Source organism: Ambystoma mexicanum, chromosome 12 (genome assembly GCF_040938575.1).
Source record: "Ambystoma mexicanum isolate Mex_15411 chromosome 12, UKY_AmexF1_1, whole genome shotgun sequence".
NCBI lineage: Eukaryota > Metazoa > Chordata > Amphibia > Caudata > Ambystomatidae > Ambystoma > Ambystoma mexicanum.
In genome coordinates this window covers 150,589,997-150,615,873 of record NC_090936.1, presented here as the reverse complement: position 1 = coordinate 150,615,873, position 25,877 = coordinate 150,589,997, and the positions used below count along the sequence as shown (strand labels likewise).

General features: G+C 45.4%; 1 protein-coding gene across 3 annotated transcripts in view; it reads right to left on the bottom strand.

Annotated features, from left to right (window-relative positions):
• TTC38 (tetratricopeptide repeat domain 38) overlaps positions 1-25,877 on the bottom strand; it is a 549,973-nt gene that overhangs the window by 459,284 nt on the left and 64,812 nt on the right. For all 3 annotated transcript variants that reach the window (XM_069628191.1, XM_069628193.1, XM_069628192.1), the window contains one exon: positions 8,614-8,695. In XM_069628191.1, the coding sequence (XP_069484292.1) occupies positions 8,614-8,695 (82 nt within the window). The remainder of the gene's footprint in view (positions 1-8,613; positions 8,696-25,877) is intronic.

Here is a 25,877-nt window from a genome sequence, read left to right as displayed (position 1 = left end):
TGCTTTTGGTAAAACAGACCCTTTCACGAGAGACTGCTATTTAATCATCCAAGACAAGATGGTTTCATCAGGAGAAGGGAGCCATTCTCCTGGTGCTTTTGTCAATTAGTATCCAGCGAGGGGAGTGTGGCGTTCTCCCAGCCAATGGGGAGGCTCATAACGCAGGCGTTACCAGGCAGTAATCCCGCCGCCCTGAGCCTCTTCATGTCCCCTCGCTACCCTCCCCACATTTCCCTTTCCTCCCTCCCCACCACACTTACCTGCTTTTCTGGAAAGAACACGCTGGAAACACTTCTGTCGCCAGCGTGTCCACTCCCGATCTGCGATAGGGCGCCATGGAAAGGAAGAAGGGACTACACGTAGTGCCTTCTATGCTTTCCATGCCAGCCATTTTTTTTGTTTCCTTTTTCCTTTTTTGAATAGCCGCCATGGAAAGGGAGAAGGGACCACGTGTAGTCCGTTCTCCCTTTCCATGTCGGTCATTTTGTTTGTTTACTTTTTTTATCGTTTTCAATGGCCGCCATGGAAAAGGAAAACGACTTTTTCCCTTCCCTGGCAGCCATTTTTGTAACTTTTTCTTATCTGTTCTGAAACGCTGGAGCGTTTCGGAACAGAAATAAAATGCTTTTAGTACCCTGCTCTTATGGACGGGGTACTAATAGCAATAAGCCCCTCGCACGAGGGCCATTACTCCTTCAGGTAATGTCCTGAGGCCTTCATTACGGGCCTCGCTTCGCTCACGCCTGCATCTATGGGCCCTGGGGCATTACTAGATGTGGTAATGCCCCACCCTGCTCAGGGCTTACTGCTTAAGAAGAATATGGAACATTGAGTGGTTTAGTTCTTGTGGCAGGGATAGAGTAGGTGGCTTGGACAAAGGACTTAACCTTTTTGTTTTGACTGACATTCTAACAAGCATGGAGTCCCCCCAGGAAGCCTCCCTCTCATCCCCCATTTTCAACCTCTACCTTTCACCCCTGCCCAAGCTCATCCTCTCCCAAAATCTCACCTGTTACAACTATGCAGACGACAGCCATATCATACTCCGGACCCCCAGCTCCTCCTCCTCACCCCTCCGAGACCTCGCATCTTGCCTCTCAGACATTGACCTACGGATGATGAATGATCAACAATCACCTGCTCCTGAACCCCGGAAAAAAAGAAATCCTAATTTGCGGCAAAACAGCTCTCCGTCCCCAACTGATCCCTTGGCCGCGTTCATTAGGACACACCCCCATTGCATCCCCCTCTGTCAAAAACCTAGGATGCACCCTTAGCTCAGACCTGTCCCTGTCCTGTCACATCAATGCAGTCTCCAGATCGTGCACCTTCCACCTCCACATCATCAAGCAGATCTTTCCCTATCTCTCGTACACTCAGAGTATCCGCAATCATGGCCATCATCCTCTTGCGCCTTCATTTCTCTAACACCCTCTACCTAGGAGAACCCACATACCAACTGAGAAAGCTCCAACGGGTCCACAACTCAGCAGCAAAGCTCCTCCTCGCACTCTTCCCCAGAGAACTGATCTCCCCGCACTCAAGACACTCCACTGGCTGCCAATCAGTTGACAGGCCTCTTTCAAGGCGATGTGCATTACCCACTGCGTTATCCACAAGCAAGGCCTGGAATTCCTCCAAAGCAAGCTCTCCCGCTACCACCCCACCAGAAACCTCGGATCAGTCTCTGCACACCCTCCTGGTAGTCCCTCCTTTCAAATTCTCCAGATTAGAATGCGCCTATTTCTCTGTCCTCGCACCCACATTCTGGAACTCCCTCCCCCTTGTGCTCCGCCTCAGAGGATCACCTGACCTTCAAAAAAGCCCTGATTACCAGGCTGTATCCCCCCCGACCGCTTGATCTCTTGCACCCCCTGTCCCCATCAGCCCACCCTTTCACACACAATGCCCCCCAACCCAGCCCAAACCTCTACCCGCCTGCCCACCTCAGCCACTTGGCTCTTCTTTCCAAACAGCCCGTTCTGCCATCCTACCTCCTTGTGGAATGCCAAGCACACATGGAGGACCTAGGTATTCACTCCAGCAACTTGCACCTGGAACAAACCCTGACAGTGGGCCAGGTATTGCACCCTTATCTGTTTGGAGGGTGGTAATGCATTGCATTTAAAATGCACCTTGGGAAATCATGCTGATCATGCTCCCGCGTAAAGAACCTCGCAGAGGGAGAATATTATGCATTCATAAAGCACTTAAATCGCCTGTGAGACACAGCAATGCTCCTTGTACATAGATGGCACCCAGGAATCATTCATTGTTGTGTGTACTGCTAACCCATTTCACCCCTCGCACACTGCACCTTCGCAACTTAGTGGAAGGCAAAGCCTCACTCCACACATATACAACACAAACACTATTGCACATCACCCCTGTCATAAGAATGAAGCTACTTGTAATGACAACAATTCGAAATCAAGCGCTCCACATAACTATCGCCTTAAACACAATCCCCCCATTTAGTCCATAGTATTCCTCAGCTGCGCCCATACACACTCCTCTTAGACATGGGGGACTACTAGGGTCATGGCCACCCTTGCATACAGGCTGAAATGCACACACGCATAGTAGCTCCTCCCACACTTTCTCAAATTTCTTTGGACTCTGGTCCTTCCGAGGGCATTCAACCAAAATCACGTTAGGACCATAATTATGGTGAAAGGCGCTATAACACATGACAAAATGAATGAATGAATGAAGCACCCAAGTATTTTCTGTTGAGGCAGGGGCACCCCCTCTATAGATAGGGAAAGACAGATTTACTTTCTTTGAGTTATTAATAAAAGTCTATAGCCAAAACGAGAACACCTTGTCAGCCTCCTTACGCCATCACGCCACACTAAGCACTAAACGTGAAGGGAATAGATCCTGAAGACACTTTTGGGAAGCAGCTGGCTATTATGGCAAGTCAGGTACTCAACAATCACGAGGGATTGATAAGACTGTGAAGCAAAGTAGACTCACTCATGGGGGCATTAGGGGATGTGGAGTGGGTGGGACACACAATAAGCAACACATGCCTGATAACAGCTCTCGGCTCGTTAAGCTCAAAGTAGCTATTCTTAAGGAGGGATTTGAGTTGAAACATAGGATTGTTATAGCAAACTGACGCTCTGGTGCTCTGATGGTAAATTTCAGCGTCCTGGACCACAATCTTAAGGACTGATAAGGATCCATGTGTTAAGGGGCTTGAGTTAGTTACTAAGAGCAAAGGTCCAGAAATGGGGCACACAAGCTTAATATTACTGAAAAGCCTATCCCGACCATGGGGATTTTGGATCGTCCTCCTGAGATTGCAGATCTGACTTACATAGAACAAACTCAAGTTAGCCCTAAGTGTCTGACAAATGGGGGGACGTGGACCCCTCAGAAGGTGGCATTGTTTACCTCTGGTAAGGCCCCCAGTGACTCTACTAACCTTTATAGGTTAGATTTACTTCCCTAGGCAGTTTCTCTGATTGTTGTCTTGACCAATGTGCTATCACTTACTGTGTCTTGTGTAGAAAATACTTTTTCCCTAACGAATAAGGGGACGCTCTACATAAGGAACATGTGTGAAGTAACCCTGGTGGCGAGACATTGCACCTGGGTAGGATGCTGGGAAAAATGCTTACTGCATGATTGTATAACCCTAACTCTAAATCATCCCACCAAGATCTTAGACCTGCTGTGGGCGTGCTCGCATAGCCATTTGGCTCTGTCCCATATCCATTTTCTTCCCCTGTGTTTTTTCTACAGACCAGTTTGAGGGGGAACGATAGACTATCCGGGACCAGCTTGGCCGCTGATGATTCAGACTAGCTCGGGTAAAGACAGGATGCCAGAGGAGCTCGGGAACTTTTATAGATGCCTGGGGAATTGGGCATTTTGCATCAGACCTCACAATTTTCTAATAGATTTGATTGTCTGGGGGGCCTAGAGGAGATTGATTGACATAGGCCCAACACAGGTAGATCTTGTCATCTGCAATCTGAGAAATCTGATGGAAGTAAATGGTACGGTGGTGTTTCGGAAGCGAGTTGGGGGGAATGCAGACAGGAGACTTAAAGGGGAGCGCCAGTAACATCCCGTAAATAGTCTGGGGATGTGCCAGGTGTCAAGATTTTGGTATGGAGTATTGCAGGCCTTAATAGGAAACTTCAGGATAAAGCATGGTGGGAGAGGACCACCAGGTTATTATGCGTCAGGAACCTGGGCAATTGAGCCCATTCATCTTCACAGTTTCCTTCTGTTCCACATGCCAGCAGTGAGCTCTAATACGAAAGGCTGACCCTCTCCCTACATTTATCTCAACTAACTTAGCATGGTGAACAGAGTGATCCCAAAAAAGTCAGGAAGGGAGTCAGGCAGGGGTGCATTATCGCACCCCGCCTATTTAACCTTTATAGAAATTCCGTCTCATCCATCTTAGAAGCTACAACTGCTGATGTTTCCCATTATGGGGCAGAAGGATTCCGGTTTTAAGTTATGTTGACGATGCAGTGCTGCTTGCTAGAACTCCCAAATCTTTGCAAACGCTTGTTGAAACTTATGGTAATTATATGCTGCACCGTGGTTTGATGGCAAATGCTTGGAAATGCTTTGTGACATGCTTATACGATGGAGAGTTCTCCCAAATATTACTGAATGGCCATAGGCTGCTGGTTTGTAAGCATTTTGCATACTGAGGAATACATTTCAATCAACATCTTACTTGGAAGACCAATGTTGATAAACAGAGGTCTAAAGATGAACCATGTTATCGGGAGCCTGTTTCGATTTGCCAAAACTATTAAACAGCACTCAGTCAAGTATATGTTGGAAATGTATATGGACAAGGCAGTAGCTGCCGGGGTTTATGCGAGTGGGTTAGGGGGTTGTGGTAATGTAAAGAATCCAGAGGATGGAGAACCTTTTTCTTGGCCGCCTTCTTGGCTTCCCTTCCTACACATCATTGTATCTGTTGCATTTGGAAACCGATTTAGTTTTTTTACATGCTTACTGTCATTAAGGCTGATCCCATTGTGGCGTGCTGTGTAGCTAAGGAAAGAAAGGACATGAACCCCGACCATTAAGGAATTTGTGCCACACAATAGGATGGCTAGCTTTCATTAACAGATCATAGGGGATTATGGGTTTGGGTTATTGTTTTGAAAACCAAGACAGCATTGCCAGTATTCCTATTCACTTTCTCAAAGTGGCATTTTGGACTGTGAGGTATAACATTAGGGAGGACGCACATTTTTGTATGCCCTCTATATAAGGCTGTATTTGCCGTTTTGACCTCTAGAGGGAGTGGCTGGGTACCTTACTATGGGGGGGTCCTGGGAGACTCTTTGCCAGACATGAGTCCTGGTTACAAGAGCCTTAACCAGAGTCTTTAGCTCACTATCTTTCACAGAGAAGAAATATCCCAAACATATCAGTCTTTGTCCTGCCCTGGGGCAGTCCAGCACCGAAATGCTAGGCAATTCTCCTCTGAACAAGAGTACCAACAGCAACCCCAGACACATGTTTCGGTCTGGTTGAGCCTCATCAGTAGGGTGTAACTGTGCCTCTCTAAGAATAGTGAGCAAGGACTGATATGTAGTGGAAATTTCTCTTCTGTGAAAGGATGTTGAGCTAAAACTCTGGTTGAGACTCTAACCCGGGATATAGGCCGGTAGTTGAGAAACTCCCAGAACCCCCCTTGTTTTTACCTTACTATGGGGATGCATACATATCATCGGAGTCTCCTGACCGGGGCTCCGACTTAATGCCTTTCATCTTAAAGCCATAACATGTAACTGAGCAGTTGATCCATATGTAGGCGACGGGCGCTGCTTGTGCGTCGAGAAGGAAACATTGCAGCATTCTGTCTTTCTTTTCCCTATACACAATGAAATCCGAAAATGCCATTTTTGGAATTTGCTTAGAAAGAGTGGTTTACGGCACTGGCGACAGGCCTTGTGCTATTGTTGCCCCCTCCCTGAATCCAGAGTTGCTTTTGCCTTTGACTGTTTCTTAAAATCCGCCTGGCACCGAAGTTCTAAGCTACTAGGCTAGCCTTGCAGTTATGTTTTTTGTTTGTAATATGTGTTCTGATGACTTTAATTTTTTCCTTTTTGATTTTTTAATCTTTATGGGGATGAGATGTCGGTCTAATTGCTTTTTGATTTATTTTATGTTAGCCTCACATATCACTGTGTATGAGTCTTAATTCCACAACCCCAGACACGTAATTCGGTCTGGTTGAACCTCATCAGTAGGGTGTAGCTGTGCCTCTCTAAGAATAGTGAGCAAGGACTGATATGTAGTGGAAATTTCTCTTCTGTGAAAGGATGGTGAGCTAAAACTCTGGTTGAGACTCTAACTTGGGATATAGGCTGGTAGTTGAGAAACTCCCAGAACCCCCCTTCGTTTTTACCTTAGTATGGGGACGCATACATGTCATTGAAGTCTCCTGACCGGGTCTCCGACTTAATGCCTTTCATCTTAAAGCCATAACATGTAACTGAGCAGTTGATCCAAATGTAGGCGACGGGCGCTGCTTGTGCGTCGAGAAGGAAACATTGCAGCATTCTGTCTTTTTTTGCCTTATACACAATGACATCCAAAACCGCCATTTTTGGAATTTGCTTAGAAAGAGTGGTTTACGGCACTGGCGACAGGCCTTGTGCTATTGTTGTCCCCTCCCTGAACCCAGAGTTGCTTTTGCCTTTGACTGTTTCTTAAAATCCGTCTGGCACCGAAGATCTAAGCTACTAGGCTAGCCTTGCAGTTATGTTTTTTGTTTGTAATATGTGTTCTGATGACTTTCATTTTTTCTTTTTTGATTTTATAATCTCTATGGGGATGAGATGTCGGTCTAATTTCTTTTTGATTTATTTTATGTCAACCTCACATATCACTGTGTATGAGTCTTAATTTGTTGTTTTTATATTGTGATGTATTGATATTTATTCGGTGATGTTTTATGGATTATATGCAATTCCAAAGAAATAAATTGACTGACTGACTGATTGGTCCTAGTAGCTACATATATTTGTCTCCCTTACTCCTTCATTTTTAATTCCAGAAAAATGTTCGGTGATAAGTTGAAAAATATAATTTTTACAATTAGTTTAAACAGACAGTTATTTAACTCTTAAACGTATTGCACTGGGCGTGACTGCATCCCCAGTAATACATCAATGGTATAGTTAAACCCTTTGTCCTGGACTAGTATTGGTGAGTTAAAAGGTACTTAAGTCAGCTTGTAAACCACTGGATTGGACATTGTCGAAGCTCATATTCTGTGTGTTAAGATGCTAGCCGTTCCCTATTTCCCCACCAGTCACCACAGTAACATTGCTTACAGTTGCCTAAAAAGGAGCAGTCTTAAAGCAAAGAATCAACTTGAATATATGACTAGCGAAACGCGAGAGACAGACACACAAAAGAAAATAAGCACACAGAAAACAATCTGGCATGCTAGTAAATTGGTCGTGAATCTGTTGACGTATAAAGCGAAACTTCATGGCGGGGTTTTATAATGAGTATAATACAGTCAAATACGATTTTTTATACATATGATTAAACCAAACAAAGAAGAGAAACAGAATCGTCATAAATGCTAAATATAAAAAATTAGTTACTAATTCATATAATATTAGCTTGATCCAGTGCCAAAATATGGTAACATAGTACAACAAACGAATATAATTTCCCGTCATAAATAGTTACCACAATACATCATTGGTGCCCGATATAATCTCGCTTTTTCCATAAGCTAACATGTACCTTATGCAAATGGTATTTAAGCTTTCACAATCCAGCAAACCATGCTCAGTGGTTTCAAAAGTAGACACACTAAAAAGCCTGCATGTTCTTAAGTCTCCATTAAATGTTTTTTCTTGCTCCAATAACTTCAAAGGTTTCAAGGATATTAAACATATTCTCTTGTAACCTCGTAGCATCATATTGTTAGGATACTCAAGCAAGTATTTTGGAGTGATCTTTGGCTTAGGTAAGAGCGGAATGTAATTACAACTATGGAGCTCATTTTAAATAAATTAGCAATTTGGCAGTGGAGAGATGTTACGTGTTGACATATACTTTGGCATCTACCAGCAGCCACATTTTCTTCATTTGCATGGCGGAAAACCCTCAAGTCACGTTAAAAGGATCACAAGCAGTCAGCAAACAGTTACAGTGTGTCCTAACTTTATTTTCTTGCATAAATCAGGCAGAAAATTATTGCCAGATGCTATATCAGCAAGGTTCCCTCTATGAAATCTGCAGTCGATGATTGAGCATTCCCACATAAGTGGCTCCAGTCTCAGAGGAGCAGTTATCACTAAATGTCATGTATTTTGGAGACATGTGTTGTTACCACATAATTTCCAAGTTCAGGCTGAACACATTCATCACTGTAGAATACTTTTTAATGTTGAAATTCCTGCTTACCACTCATGGTAGGATGTTAGGTGGTCTCTAAATTCCGTTGTCCTGCATTGTACAGTTTCTTTTTTTTATCTCCAGAACCATCCACCAAGCCTACTGCCCACCCTGTGTTGCCTCCTACCAACTTGAACATCCTAACACTGCATTACCCAATGGCAACATCATGGAAAAAGAGTACAAAGTTAAAGCACTTACCAAATGATGGATCTGCTTCTTGTAACTTTACAAGGCATCCCTCTATTCCTCCCAGAGTTGTATCATTGGTCCATGTAATATACTATAATTGAGAAGCACAAATTGTCACATTAAATAAAAACTACTGAGTTAAGTTGAGATCTTTTTAATCATGCCCTGAAAAATCTATAAAGAAACAAAGTTCATTACGTTACCCAGGAGGGTATTTTAGAGCGGGAAAAATAAAAAAATCGACCACTTTTAAGTTGAAATGCATTTGTATTTGTATTTATTTATTTATAAAGCGCCTTACGCCAAAGCGCTGTACAGTGGAACAACATAATACATAAAACATAAATTAAATAACAGTTGAAGCATTTACAATATGAATCAATCGAACAATAAGTGAGAAGAGCAATTAACTGAAGGGGATAGGGAGGAAAGGGATATGGGACTGGATAGGGGGGGTGGAGGAGAGGAGAAGGAGGGGGAAAGGGGATGGGTGGAAGGGGAAGCGGGAGGGGGGGAGAAAGTCAGGTGTAAAGAGTGAGGAGGGGGAAAGCAGAAGGGGAAGGGGTTTCAGGGAGGAGAATGGAGAAGGAGAGATTTAAGGGAAGTGCGGAATGAAGTGAGGGTGGGGGAAGAACGGATAGTAAGAGGAAAGGAGTTCCAGTGTAGAGGTGCTAGGAGTTGGAAGGAGCGAAAACGGGAGGAGGCACAGGGGGGTGGGGGTGCGGTGAGAAGGAAGTGGTCGGTGGACCGCAGTGAACGAGAGGGGGAGTAGAAGGAGAGAAGGGAGGAGAGATAAAGGGGTGGAAGACCATGGAGAGATTTGAAGACAAGGCAGAGAAATTGAAATTTAAGTTGAGAGTGAAAAGGAAGCCAGCCAAGGTAGGAGAGAGAGGTAGAGATAGAGTCACGGGAGGTAAGGAGACAGAGGATGCGAACAGCAGAGTGGTAGATAGATTTAAGAGGGGCAAGGTGATAAGCAGGAAGTCCAAAGAGTAAGGAAGAGCAGTAGAAGAGGCGGGAGAAGATGAGGGAGGAGATTAAGAGTTTGGTAGCGTGGAAATGAAAAAGACAATGCAGTTAAAACAAGACCAGATGAAAATATAAACTAGATGTTGTAACATATTACAGTCAGATGAGGAAAAGCAGCATCTGGCAGCATTTTGTGTTTCTGGAGCCATGGAAACAGCAGCCTGAATCATGACAGACTGCTCCCCTTAAAAGCAGGAATCTGGTTATGAATGCCATCACTCAGTACAGTCAGTAGACATTTCACTGATGCATTGGCAAATGTACAGTACAAAAGAAAAACCCAGAACCTGTGTTAAATTTCCAATGACGTTCGATTTATTCATTCTATAAAATCCTAACTCTTTGAAAATAATTCTCATTAGAGTAAAATCAACATGTTTCAAGCTAACTGCTACCTCAGCATGAAATCTTCATATGAAAAACAACCTTGCATACATAGTCATAAACAACATAGTATTGCCAAGAGTTCATTGTAAGGTCATAGACATAGAAGAAACTATTACTAGTCCAAGATGGCAAAAGGATGAATCGCATCAAATTCCACCAAATAATGTAAATTAATTGATTACAAAAATGACAACTACAATGTAAAAAAGACAAGAGCAGCAGTGTTACAAATTGACATCCGTTAACTATAAGTTATGTTTGCTGCCCAATCTACCATGAGCATTTCACAAATGTAAACAATTAAATTCATGTGAGCTTAGAGCTAATCACCCACTTTTAATACGGGCTCCACTTTGTTTGAAGAGTATCATTTATTACTTTTTTTAACCTGTGTGTAGTTCAACTTTTCATTCAATTTTATTAATTTTTCATATATATACAAATGGACACCAGAACAATGTCAGGTGTATATGATCAATGGCCACTGACGAATGACAAAAATCAAGTATCTACCAGAAACATGGTTTTCTTTAACACATACAACAGCAACAACATTTGGTATAGGAACAAACAGGGCATATGGAAAGTAAGACGATGAAAGCATAAGAATGTTTTTCAGAGATGGTGCAGGCCGAGACACACACTGCGCACAACAATCAAGACGGTGGATCACAATTCCAAAACTTGGCAGTTGATAGGCACATGGGTACATATCTAGGAAAGTGAACCTATTATTATTTTTTTTTCTGGGCTTTCCTGTGTGCAAATTGACTCCTCACATATCAGCCAATCCTCTACCTTTGGTTTTCCTAAAAGCGTCCAAAATTGCAAAATAACCACGTTTCTTAGCAGGCTTGCATGTACTAGGAATAGGTACGGCAACACCAATTGTAGTCGTACTAATTTGGATAATTCATGCACAGAAGAATGTGTTTATTTGTATGTGTATTATCAGATCTTAGACTTAGAAGCAAGTTCACAGTAGCCCAGAAAGCATAGACACAATTCCAGAACATAGGAGGTGGGTTTGCCAGACACATCTTACAAACCTAATACAGCTCACCCTCTTTTAATCGCATCCTGATCATTTTTACATAATAAAATCTCTCTGTTGCAAAGATCACTATTTTATTTTTAGTTTTGAATGTTGGCAAACTGCAGTAGAGCTCGATTTGAAGGGTGATCCGTTCTCTCAGAAAAATATTCAATTTTGTCTTTCAGTCAAACTGTTATAAGCATTAAAAGTTGGTTATACATTATCCAGATAAGCATGCGGACCTCAAACAGCCTTTGTATTACTATGAAATCAAACAACCCCCCCACCCTTTTCCAAATGGGGAAGAAGCAGGTTACATGCGTTAAGATGCATTTCTAAAATCTGGCATGGATGACAAATTTTAGGTCACCCTATTTATGATGAACAGGGAGCTCTGAGAGGTTAGCCAAAACCCAATCAAGGTAGAGTGGAGAGCGGTCAATGCTTAGTCTCAGGAGAGTGTGAGCGGGGTCCGAGGCAATCATAGAGTCCACACAGTATGGCACAAAATAATTCAATTTAGGCAGTCAGTTATACAAAATACAGTAGGCCTATGAACACATGGAAAATGAATCTAACAGGTATCATCAGATAATAATAATACTGTATAATACAAATATATACAATCACATAGGTTTAAATATGCATCAGATAATTTAATCAAGCAAAAGAGGTAAGTAAGGTAGATGCAGTAAATGATGGGAACCAAATCACAAGTACAATATCCTAACTTCAGCAGTACAAACCCTAAGATGAATGGGATCTTGTGCCCAAACGTCATAGGGGCCAACACAATGTATCTCACCAGTATGAGTTCTATATAGTACGGATTCAATGGGCTTGTGGTGGTGATAAGTTTCAAACTAATTCAAAGTTATTCAACAATTTACCAAAGGAAAGGTAAGTGCTCTCCCCTCTTCCCGACTCAAGGCGAACCCAGGGACAGGACACCCGACCCAGGTTTGACGAGCAAATGTGAGTGGAGTAGAGGGGAGCCAGGAGACAAAGAGGCATGTTCCCAATGTTATCCCATGGAGAACAGGGGGGGGCAGGCACACTGATGCTTACATACCCCCCAGACTCCGATTTTTAAGAGGTCTTTGTGGATCATCTGGGGGTCGCTGGGGGCTCGATCATTCCGCCATTTGTTCCAGTGAGAGATGCCCACAGTTGGGGGTTCGAGGATTCTTCATGAATGGAAATGGAAGATGCAACCCTTTTCGGAGAAGAAATGCAGAATCCAATGATGCAGGTCTCCTTAGGACACTTTCAAAAGAAGACAAGTTCCAGCAACGGCCACTGTTTGCAGCCAATGACAGGTGTTGGTGTAGTCAGGAAGGGTCCCCAGGAGCACGAGGGGTTCATGTTACGCACGCCACATTGTTGACTGAGGGTGCGGAGAACCGGGCGCAATTTTGCAATTTCGTATGTATCGAGTGTAGTTAATTATGGATGGGATATCTTACTTTTAGTGTTACTTTTTTGGTTAGAACTGATACATATTAGCTTTGCACGTGCGCAGAAAGACAAATGCTAAAACCACCAAATTAAATATAAACGCGATGCAGACATAATATACTATGGGGTTCTCAGAAGCAAGCAATGAGGAGTTTTAGAATGTGCATGCAAGAAAGGGGGCCTGTCCTCCAAGAATCCACTGTTAAGGAAAGATGGTATTTATCAAACATGCATGCACACTGAGAAAATATATAAAGGGGATTTCTTTTTATAAACAGATTAAAACGTAGCAGTCAGGGGTTGACTTTCACAAACTGGTTCTGCAGTGTTTCAAAGGCCAGAGGATGGGTGAATAAGTATCTACGACCTTGGTGATGGTCAACTCAGCTGAAGGAGCCGGCCATAGTTTTTATAGTCTGATAAGTATCGCAGATAGCAGATGTAATCTCCTGAATGCATGGGAGCTTGACAGAGGGTTTTCACTATTTGTTCTTGACAAGCAGTAAAACATGGGATAACTCAATGCTCGGGGCTAAAGTAATTGAAATCTAGGAGTTTCAACTGTATTTTCAGATGTGCTATGCATGATGAAATGGCAGTTATTTAGATTAGAATGTTGCAAGGGAGATGGGGAACCGGGAAATTAGATAGTTATAGCTAGTTCAAAGAAGAACTGATTTGCTCAGCGTTCATAATATCGCTTGAAGTATTTATGCAAACCATGTGCAATTAAGAGTTAAGGTTAAAAGGACTTGGGCCAGTTATTACTAGTAATTAATGTTTCCATACACATTTTTAACTGATTGATGATGTCATGACCTACCATGGACCAATCCTAAAAGGAGTTGTGTTCTACACACAAGCTGAAAATGGTAGCTAAGATAACGGCTACAAATGAGAGTGTAGGAATTGGAGAAAGATTGGATTTCTTTGAAGAGGGTTTCTCCAATCACATGAGGGGGTTGGATTGTAATAAAGTACTTGGGAGTGTAACTGTTGCAAAAATGTATAAAATGCATCAACTGAGGTGGTTCGTTGAGACTTGGGTTAGGTTAGTTTGATCCTGTGGTATCATCCAACTGCTTCCCGGATAATTGTACAATAAACTTGCTTTATGTGCAAAACGTGCACTCGTTCCTCAGGTGGTGGGCCCACTTGGGTTGAGGTAATTAGGGGTCCGCCCCCACAAATTGGCGAGCCAGCCATGAGCCCAGGCTTTCCAAGACGTTGGGGGTCTTCTGTCTGCACAACTCGGCTGTAGCACCTCAATGCGGGGACCAGTCTTCCATGAAGTGTGAAAGAGAGGTCAGCGGACGCCTATTGGTTAAAGGTCCGTCTACTCACCAGAGGCGTGGTGCGGTGGTCCAGCTGTGCAGGACTTGACGGAGCACCACATCGGGTTCACGTGAATGCGCTTTTGAAAGGTAAAGCTGTAGGGGAAGTAGGAGTAAAAGAGGGTTGTTTCTTTGCTTTAAGGGGTTTTGTAAGGGTAGACTGTGCGGGTGTGGAGTTAGTCGAGACTACGAGGACTGAAAGGGTGAGTGCTTTGAGGGAGTGAGCGAACTGTCTTGCGTTGAAAGTCCCTTGTAGGTGTGAGGTGGTATCCCACCAAGCACGGCCATTGTGAGGTTTGCCCTGATACCCTTCTTTTTGCATGTCTGGTTCGCGGGACCCCTCACCTACAGGTGAGGTGACATCTTATGGTAACCCCACCTGTAGATACCTTCCTGAAGTATTCCCTTGGCAGTCTTCAATGTATATGGGTTGTGCGGGCTGAGCCCTCGCCTCAGGTCTCTTGGTTGGTCGAAGTAGTGAAGGGGACATTTCCTCTAGTCAGGGAAAGACGGTTTTGTAGTAGAGAAGGCCATACTAGTAAAAGAAGGAAGCGAGAACAGCAGCGCTGTAGTGAAAAGCATTGAGCTCCTCCTTTGCTCGAGTGGGGGAAATATCTCGGAGACGTTGGCCGGCGAGTGGTTTTGATAAGATGCTGTCTTTTGTGTAAGAGTGAGACGTAGAATTAAAGCGAGTAGCTGAGCGAGGTAATTGCGGTATAAATAAGTACGGTGATTGAGTGAGTGTGGGAAACAACCAAGCAATTAGAATAGGGGTAAAAAGGGGGATTCTTTGGGTGGACATTTTTTTGTGCAGCAGGTTCGGCTCAGTATTGTTTTTTGTGGAATTATTTTGGATACATTGCGGTGGAGTATGGAGACTTTGGGTCTCATCACGAGTTGGACTAACGGTAACGGTATTACCGCCACATTTAAGGGCTGGCCCTATCGCGAGTTGGGCGCTAAATCGGCTGTTTTACCTCCAGTTTTTTTCTGGAACAGAAAATCCCTGTTTTCGGCTGTATTACAGCCGGCTGTATTAGCCCGCAGTATTAGCACCGAAAAGTCCCCATTGGATCCAATGGACCCAATCAGGAATGGGGATTTACCGTTAAGGCCCAACCCGTGATCCAGTGGTAATACCACCGGACCGGACGGTGCTAGGGCTATTACAGTCGGTGGTATTACAGCCAGGAATACAGCCCAACTCGTGATGAGGCCCTTTGTTGGATCATTTGTGTCAGGTACTTCATGGCTATAAGGCAAACATTGTAAAGTACTGTGCTGTAGCACCTTGAAGAGTATTTTGTGCTAGAAGGAATTAAAATAATGGTCACAAATCAAATAACCGGACAGATCAAGTAATATGGCAAAGTACTACTTTATTCTCAGTTTAAGTAGGAAGACCTGACAAACATCAAACTGATGCATGCACACTCATGCCCAAGTTTGTTTGCGCTGAGGTCGCTGATGAACATGGAAGCCTAAACTTAGAGTTCCGCACTGCATAATATCCGTTTAATCAAATCCTGCGCACTGAAAGACCGCAGAACTCAGGGGAAAACCACCGGTGACTGGCGGAACACCACTGTTCTCATCGCCCCAAACAAGGCGGCGCACCGTGCCCTAGAATGCGGGGATCAGCCACACCAGACTGCTTCCCGCGCAATGGTCGCACACCAAGGGGAGACAGGCAAGCCCGGGCGACGGAGGAAGTGCTGGGAGCTGCCCCGTAAAGTATACGTGGAGGGAAGACGGCGAAAAAAGACTAGCACGGGACGCGTGACTCTACGGGGGTCACCTGGTTCATGGGATGAACCTCGCCCGGCTTTCTTGCCATCAGTTTTCCAGCCACAGGCGGAGGCGGCAACCCCGAGCAGACTGGTGAGGCCCTGGACAGGTACGTGACTCAATACCATGTCGGGTTGACCCCAAGGGCAGAGAGACTTTCTCAAGGGTGCCCCACCAACCATTCTAAGTTGCAGGCATTGGTGGCTGCAGATGACGCCAACAACAACAGGATGCTCGCATATGACACCTGCTGCACTGCCATAGCACATGGTGCAGAATACGAGCAAGCGCTGAGGAGGGGGAACCCTTCACGCTGGTGTAGGCTCTGCATACAGGAGATTTAGAGAAGAGATGAACACTGCAAGGGACATACTCTACAACTGTAAGGGTACCACAGATACGAGGTTTAAATAGAACCACAACCTTTACATTAATAAAGCGCAATAAACCTCAGCATCGCTCCATATCCCTAAAATTATGACCCAAGGGGGCTTAAAGGGAGGTAAAAAGGGGGCCATAGACGTATCTGCCAACATGCCATGATCTGAGGAGGAGGCTGCTTACTCCCAGGACCTCCACATGAAGACACTGACACTTACCGACAAGGATATGGACCCTTACATGGTGGCAATGCAGGCTGGATTGGCGGCGGTGAACACTAAGCTGGATGACATAGGCGCTAGTATATCCTCACTAAGATCAGACCTACAGAAAGAAAGTGGCCGGATCACTGCAGCAGAAAATCGTGTGGGAGATCTCAAAGAAACAGTAAGCACACATGGAAAAGACATTGAGGAGATTAAAAAGGAGTTAAAGGCGCTCCGTATAATGTGCAAAGACGAGTCCCGATCCTGCAGAAACAACATTAGGGTGGTGGGTATGGCTGAGAGAACCCTCAACGTCCCCATGGAACTATTTCTGGAAGAGGCACTGCAAACAATATTTCCGGAGGTGCAATTCACAGCCCAATTTACCGTGGATAGAGCGCATAGATCCCTCGCTCTGCTGTCAAAACCTGGGGCCCCACCGTGGACAATCATTGCCCGACTTCTAAACTACCGGGACCGGGACCAAATACTTCGACTGGCATGCGAAAAAGGCACCCTGCAATACGACTCGACCATAATACACATAGACCTGGAATACTCCACAGGTGTACAAGCTGCTAGGTGTAATTTCGACCAAGTCAAGAAGGCCCTCAGGGAGCGGCAAACCCATATGCAATGATGATTGCAGCCAAGCTAAAGGTGCAACACGCTAGCAGAGCCCACTTTTTAGAATACCGGGAAGACGCCATCACTTATATTGAGCTGAACATTCCGATTCAGCTGGCAAACGGCTGACACTGGCGATTTCCACGTACATAACCTCAAAGTCCACCTCATGACAGCCTTATCTGGCATGACTGAGAAGGTCCTTTAAGTTCAACTGAGCCACACAGTGTGGCTCGAACTTGTTAAACGTTTGATGCTACTAGTTGGGGTCGCACGTTGCCTCCTACTGTTTCAGAACTGGTTATTTCAAAAGGGGTTTACACTGTCAGGTTTGGGGGATGGTGGGGATGGGCAGGGAGGAGGGGAAGTTGAGGGCATGAAAAAGGGAAAATATGACGATCGATCATGTAAAGCTACACTCTCTTGGGACTCGATTAATACTGCGCTGCTACGTTAGTTTCCCGGAAGCAATGCCTGTGCCGGACCACATGTTTAGACTACTCACATGGAACATTAGGGGTCTGAGCAACCCTATTAAGGTACGAAAAATACAAGCCTATGCTAAAATACATAACACCCGGATCTTGATGCTACAAGAAACTCATGCCCAATGCAAAGTGGTGGACTCCTTTGCCTGTAGCTGGAGCCCGGAGACTAGGCACAGACTATTTGACACAGTCAAGGGGTGTTGTGACCCTCATACATCATGCCTTGGGCTTCCAGATATCCAAGTCCAAAATTGACATACTGGGGAGATATGTGATGGTATTAGGGACCATACTGGGTCAAGCCACTATCCTGATCAACATGTACGGACCAAACGTAGATGACCCCGACTTTTATCTTCAAATAATTGAACTTATATCCCCACTAGATGCCGCCAGGGTAGTATGGGGTGAGGATTTTAATACCATGCACGACCCACAAATGGACAGAACATCTAGGGTCCCCCGTACACACACCAGGGCTGCACACACTATCCTTCAGTATATGAAATATGTACCCTTAATTGATGCATGGAGGGAGACACATCCCCGGGTGGAGGAATTGACTTTCTACTCTTCAGTCCACGACTGTGGCTCACGCATAAACTATTGGCTGTACTACCCAGAATATGTGCCATTCACAACGCACTGCAACATTTTTCCCTGCACTATATCTGACCACGCCCCAGTACCATTAGAGATTAAACTAGCCCGACAAGACAGCAGCTCTAGGTTGTGGAGGATGACTCCTCCGCTTTTACATGACAACACGATACTCGGGCCACTAAGGGGAGAAATTAAGGAATACTTTGACCGCAATGAGGGATCAGTGGGGACCATGGCCACAGTGTAGGAATCCTTTAAGATCTGGTTGCGGGGAAATGTACTATCCCTAGCACACGGGTCATTGCGAACCATAAGATCAGAATTACAATGGTTGAAAACTGACTGCGGACATTGCAAAACGCATATGCTCTGACACCCGGGGATGCAACCTTAGCCTTACTGCATACAGAGCTAAACAAGTTCCACAGACTGGCAGTCTATATATCACCACCCCTGCTAGGGCTAGGATGTACGGGGAAGGCGACAAGGCAAGCAAGTCAATATTCAGGCTGGTTGAATCTGAAGGCAATACTCAACCAATTACTAGTGTCTGTGGGGGTGATGGGGAAGCACATATGGAGGAAAAGGTGATTAACAAGGTGTTCTTGTAATTTTATGCATCATTTTATGATAATGTGGACACTGTTACAGAAAGTGAATTTACCCAGTATATCAACTTGGTCCCTCTGCCAGACTCTCTCTTCCAAAGCTAAGGCTGCACTAGAACCCCCTCTGACCATTGAAGAGATAGGAAGGCGATAAAAGATCTAGCCACAGGGAAGGCCCCACGGCCGGATGGACTTCCGGTTCACATGTACAAATGTTACTTATCAGAACTTGCACCCAAGTCGTTAGCATTGTGGGCGGAGGCCAGCAAGGCTGGAACACAACCCACGTCATTAAGTGAGGCAGGTAGCACAGTTCTGATTAAACCAAACAACCCCCTGCTTCATCCTATCACCCGCTTTCACTAATTAATGCAGATACAAAAATGTTTGCCAAGGATATAGCAAATCGGCTCAAGCCTAACATCAATCACCTGATACATCCCGATTAAACTGGGATTATCCCGACCAGATCCAGTTCCCTAAATTTGTGCAGGTTGTTTGCAATAATCTCCCAGTTGGACCCCAAGACTAGGGGGTCGCAGTCTCCCTCGACGCTGATAAGGCGTTCGATTCAGTGTCCAGGAAATACAAGTTTACTGTCCTGGAATGATTCGGGTTTGGACCCCAGTTCCTAAGCTACATCTAACTACTATATAAAGACCCTAGCGCTATAGTCAGGAAAATCACACCAACTCACCCAGATTCCCTCTATGCAGGGGCACACGGCAGGGTTGTCCCCTAATCCCCCTCAACTTCGCCCTCAGCATTGAAATTATGGAGGCATTGATACGCCAAAAAAACTTTACCCGAGATATATGGATTTTTTTTTAAAATATATTTTTATAAATTTTTTATAACAACCAAACAACATACAAAAAACAAAACTTAGCGGTACATTTTATACATTGCTAAATATCACGTATCTTGTTGGGCTATAACCGCTACCTACCCTTTACCCTCCCCCCTTAACTTGAGCCTACTCCATTTCACCTTCTGCCATTACCTCCTCTTGGGAAGATCATACTTAACCATACTTGGGTGGACCCAACTAATGTAGCCACTAAAGGCCTCCAGGCCGTCAATGTATCTGCTTCTCTCCTCCCCCCCCTCTGCTGGCTGCTTCGGTCCATACCACCGTTTCGGTTTCAGCCCACCTTTTGAGGTCATTCCACCACACCTCTACCTTTGGCCTGTTACATGCTTTCCAGCCCATGGCAATCCTGTGCTTGACTAGTATGTAAGCTAGGTCTTTAAGTTTGCTCACATGCTTTAACTTGTGTGGTCTGGGAACCCCCCCACAATACATGCCCACACCGATTCCACATCTAGCATGATCCCCTTTTCTGTCAGGCAGTGGGCTACTTCTTTCCAGAATTTACTCATTTCTGGGCATGCCCAAAACATATGGGTAATTTCCGCATTCAGTTCTCCACATTTGGGACATGATTGTGTTTTTGCGTTTTTAAATCGGGCTATCCTCTGGGGGGTCATGTAGGCTCTATGAGTCACATATAGCTGGATTTGTTGCAGCCTTGCATTTCTGGACACAATCTTATGATACCGTTGAGCTCTCTCCCACAACCCGTCATTCATACATTCTCCCACCGGTCTCTTCCCATTCCTGTTTTGGCTGGGTTACCTCTTTCCCTACCCTGCTCATCAGTAGTTCATAAATTCCAGAAACCTCTTACTCTCCCTCTGTGATGTCATAGATTGTTTCAATGGTTGTGTCTGGCTGATCTACCAGCACTATTTCAGACCATGTTTCTTTCACTCGTCGCGCCAGTCTGGTATATGTGATATATTGCCCTTGATGTAGGCCCGTTTCCTCAACCAATGCGTTGAACTCCAGTATCTTCCCATCTTGCCATATGTCTCCCATTGTTGCGATGGCCACCGATTCCCAGTGGATGCGTATTTTTTTCCTCAGTTGCACGTCCCCTTTGGTTAGTGCTACTAGTGATATCTGCGGGGAGCACAGGGTCGGGTTCTCCATAGCCTGACAGGCTTTCCGCCACATTTGCCATCCCAATTCCAACTTTCTTAAACCCCCCTTTATCTCCAATTTGGGCAACCATATCCATTCTTTCAGGAAGAATGTTGAACACTCTGATCTCAGCAGTCTGGACTCTGCTGTTGGGTCTTCCGATAGCCATTTGGCCACATATTGTAGCTGACTGGCCCAGTAATAGATCTCAAAATTGGGGAGTTTTATGCCTCCTTTGTCATATGTGTTTTGTAATTTCCACAGGGCTATCCTGTTCCTAGTGTTGTGCCAGATGAAGCCTCTACACATGCTCTGGAGTTTGGCAAAAAAGTGTTTAGGTATCATGTATGGTATATTTCCCAAAAAGTGTATCAGCCGTGGTAATACAACCATTTTCAACAGGGCTACCCTTCCCACCATGGCCAGAGGGAGCTTAGACCAGAATCTCATACTGTTCTGGATATTTGTTACAGCCTTCTCTGTGTTGTGTCTGTGTTCATCTTCCACCGTGTGATAGGTATCTATCCCCAGGTATCTAAAGGTTGTGGTCTCCCAGGATATTTGTAGGATGGGTAGTTGCTCCCGCGGGATCCCTTTATATCTGCCCAGAGGGAATATGCGCAATTATTTTGGGTTGACGGCAATGCCCGAGAGCAGCGCAAATCGATCTATCACTTCTGTTTGTTTGTTTGTTTATTTATTTATTGTGCGCACCAGACCCTAGGGTAGCAGGGCGCAAGAGAACAAGGAGGTTTACAGCTTAGTTAACGTTTACAGGTTACAGATTAGTTAACGTTACAGGTTACAGGCATAGTGGACATTTCGAATCTGCAGGGTAGGGCAAGTGCAAGTGCAGATAAGGCGTAGCTAAACAGTCAAATCTATGGCGATCAAACAGTAAAAGCAGGTTAGTACAAACATTATAAGAAGACGTTACGTATAAAGTGACATACGCTATGTCGCATTCTCAATAAGCCATTTTATGGTGTTCTTTCTGAAGTTATTGAAGGTTTGGTCATGGTTTGGTCATTTGGACTTCTAGGATGTATTGCAAGTTTTTCTCTGGGTATCTTAAATATAACAACATATCATCTGCATACAGCGATATTAGGTGTGGCCCTCCTTTTGTGTGACTCCCCACTTCTTCATATTGTTGCCTAAGGTATATTGCTAGGGGCTCTAATGCGAGATTATATAATATCGGGGACCAAGGGCACCCCTGTCTAGTAACTCTACTGAGTTGCCACCTCTCCGAAATAACCGCTCCAGTCTTTACTCTGGCTAGTGGTGAGCTATATAATAGTTTAACCCATTTTAGATACTCAGGGCCCTATACCATATTTCTGTAAAGCCGCTATCAACCCTGGCCATTTCATAGTCGAAGGCCTTCACTGCGTCCAATGAGACTATTGCGACTTCTTGTGTTTCCCCTTCTATCTGTTCAATGATCCCGGTGAAGCCTTCTGAGATTGTCTGATATATTCCTATGTGGGACGTATCCAGTTTGATCAGGATGTATACGTTTGCTTATGACCCGTCTCAGTCTCCCGGCCAACACAGCCGTGAGTATTGTCCTGGTTCAGCATGGATAGTGGTCTGTACGATCCGCGCTCCGTGCTCTGCTTGCCAGGTTTAAGAACCGGGATGATTATCACCTCCCTTAAGGATTCTGGCAGCATTCCGATTTCGAGCGCTTCATTTAACAAGGCCAGTAGTGGGGGAAGCACTTCTGTTTTATATGTTTTATAGAACTCCGTAGGGAGTCCATCCGAGCCCGGGGCTTTACAAGCAGGCAATTCTTTAATCACTGCTTCTAGTTCCTCTAGTGTGACAGGGGCATCCAAATTCTCTCTCTCTTCAGCACTTAGTTTCGGTAGGCCGATGTCGTCCAATATTTCCATTATCTCCCTGTCTTTCCCTTCATCTGTCTCTCCATTCAATAATTTATAAAATTCAAAAAAACCTTTGTTCACTCCCTCCTGGGTATCAAGAATCTGTCTTCCTTCTCTTTGTATTAATCTAACCATCGGTCTCGGCGTTTCGATTTTGTACAACCATGCCAACAGCCGCCCCGGTTTGTCTCTGCTGCCTTGCTGTCTCTCTATGTATTTCTTATAATTTAGGTTACATAGCCTCTCCCAGTGTCTTTCGCATGATTGCTGTAAATTAATTATAATATTTGCCTTGTCTAGGGAGTCGACTCCACTGCGCGTAGCTGCCTCAAGTTACTCCTCTGCCTTCTGCAGTTCTTGCTAAATGCCCCCCTGCAGTCCTTTAGATTTGGCTATCGCTGATCCCCTTACCACCACTTTGAGTGCTTCCCATAGGGTACCTACAGATTTTACGCTTCCAGTATTGTTTTCAAAATATTCAACAATCTCTTTTCTCAGGTCCTCTCTAAACGCTGTGTCTTTTAGTGCTTCGGCTCTCAGCCGCCAGGTAGGAATTCTAGCTCTGTGGGCATGGTACTGCCATGTTAAGACCAGTGGTGAGTGATCCGAGAGGATTCTCGCTCTATACTCGGTCTGCACTCTCTCTCCTATCATTTCCGGGGAGGCAAACATGTAATCTAACTGTGTGTATAAATTGTGTGGGGCTGAGTAGTGCGAATAATGTCTATCAACTGGGTGGTGTAGCCTCCATATGTCTTCTATTTTAAAATCTTTCAGCAAGGTCTGCAAGGCTCTGGCAGCCGGGGTGGGTTTATCCAATTTCCCATCTGACCTGTCCATCTTGGGATTTAGCGTGCAGTTAAAATCACTTGCCCATATGACCAGCGCCCCCCAAGTATGGGGTTATTTTACTGTATAGGGTCTTGAAGTAGGCCACGGTATCTTGGTTCTGGGCGTATGTATTAATGATGCACACTTCTCTGTTTTCTATTAGTCCCCGTACCACCACCATCCTCCCATCTAGCTCTGCCGCACAGTGTAGCAGCTGAAAAGGGACATGCAGTGCCACCCAGGTGATTACTCCTCTAGCATATGCAGTCCTTTTCCACTTCTTCCTTATTACCTCTTGTTTTTCTGTTGTAAGATGGATTTCTTGTAGTAAGGCGATATCTATTTTCTGTCTCCTAAGGTACATCATAATTTTGTTTCTCTTGAGATAACTATTTAGCCCCCTGACATTCCAGGTAACTATCTTTAGGTGCCCCATCATTATCCATACCCAGTTCCGCTCTTCTCCCTTTTCATCTTCTGTATCTCACGCTTCGGCGCATGGATGTAAGCTCGTTCTCTTATTATAACCACATCACGCCCTCCAACTCCCTTCCCACCCCCCACCCTTCCCATTCCCAACTGTTGCCCAGCTCCATCCCTGGATCTCAGGCCTACCCGCATTTAGTACCTTTTCGGCGATGCCGATACTAGGGACACAGCAGGGGGTTACCACACTACCGGTAACCCAACTATTCTATCTATAGGGGTATAAGAGTGAGACCAACATGTCTCCCGCTGTTATGCCACATTACGTTATGCTTATTCAATGGTGCATGCTCAGCTCGTAGCCCATTCCTTCCATGTCTATCCTGCCCTATCTTATATTCAAGTCCCAATGTCATAGTTCATACAGTACCTCGGCTTCGGGATCATGCCTCACTTATCCGTTCTGTCCTCTTTCTGGCTGTCTGCTCCCGACGGGCAGTTTTGGGCGTCCAACCACTCCGTTGCGTCTTCCCGGGTCTTGAGGAACAGGGCCTTGTTTTTATGAAACACTTTCAGTTTCGCCGGGTACATCAGCATATATCTGTAACCTGCTTCCCGCTGTCTCTTCTTCAAGGTCCCATAGTTCAGCTGCCGTCTCTGCACTAAAAGTTTGTAGTCTGGATATGCTGCGATAGTCGCGGATGCTCTTTGTATTGTGCCTCCTTTTCGGAAGTGTTTCAGGATCTTCTCTCTGTCTTGGTAATTCAGTATCTTGGCAATTATTGGCCTTGGTGGGCTCCGGGGGGAGTCTCCTTGTGAGGGCTCTGTGTGCTCTTTCCACCGCAAATCCTTGGGTGGGCGCCCCTCCTCCTATTTACTGGAGCAGCATGGTCTCAACGTAAACTGTTGGGTTAGGGCCTTCCTCACCCTCTGGAAGGCCCACTATGCATATGTTGTTCCTCAGGGCACTCCCTTCGGCTTCCTCTGCTCTGATTTCCAGGTTGCTTACTTGCTGTTTCAGTATGTGGATCTCCGAGGCATGGGATGCGCGAGCTGCCGTATTCGTGGTCACCTCTTTCTCCAGCTCGTCTGTGCGCTCCGCTATTGTTCGTTCATCTTGTTTGAGTAGGTTGACCTCCTCCTGCACTGCGCCCACTTTGAGTTCCAGCGCTGCCTTGAGTTCAGCTGTGGCTGCCTCCAGTTTGGTTTCTCATGTCACCTTCAGGTCCGCAATCGCGTCCAGGATTTGCTGGTCATTGCGCGTTGGGGTTGTGTCTACTTGCGGATTCCTGTCTTTGTTCCTGGCCACCTCCGTTGGCTGTGGGGTCTTCGTAAATTCCTCCAGTGTGGGTTGCTTCCCTTTGGTCTTGGGAAGTTGGGACGCCATTCCGTTACTTCAGTTTATTCCAGTTCTAGATAGCTGGGGTCTAATTTCTGTCAAGTGCGCAGTGGAGCTCCGCTGGTCTCGTGAGCTAAAGACTCATACTGGAGGGGTTAGGATATATTTCTCTGTAATATGGGCACTCTGGTGTTATGATTAGGCCATGTCTCTCCCCTTCTTGATCTGTGGCACTTCTGGGACCCTTTCCGGGGAACAAGGGATCGCTAGCTTCCTTTGGTCTATCTGAGGGGTAGCTCCGTGGTTCTTAAGCGCAAGGCACTTGGGGGCTACTCAGGGTTTTGACCTCGTAACGTCCCCGGCAGGCGTTTGTTTTGCCGTCTATATGTTTCAATATTGTCGTTTGCAGGTGGCTGTCACGCGGGCCTCCGCTGCGAGCGGTTTGCTTCATTAAGTTGTGCTCATCTCGCTTTGTTCTTCCTTGTTCTCGTATGTGCGCACGATACAGGTGTCCCATAGGCTCCTCGCAGTGCACCCGTGTGGTGCCCTTTAGGCTGGTGTCTGCTGGTGGCAAGGCATAGTTCCATAGGCGCAGCACCCGATACCAGTCTGCCACAGTGCTGGACGCGTGTCTCGTTTTATGGGCTTGTTCACAGGCTGACCACTATGGCAGGCTTTTAACACTCTAGGCCAGTCCCTTCAATCACCCGGTCATGATCATACCTTGGATGCCTCGTAACCGGCTGTGTTACTGGTCCCTTAGCTAGCCAGGTTGCATTCACCTTATGATTCAATGGCAAAGTACCTCATGCTCTGCTGGCTCTCTGCTCCTTATGTCCGTGCTCCACGGTGC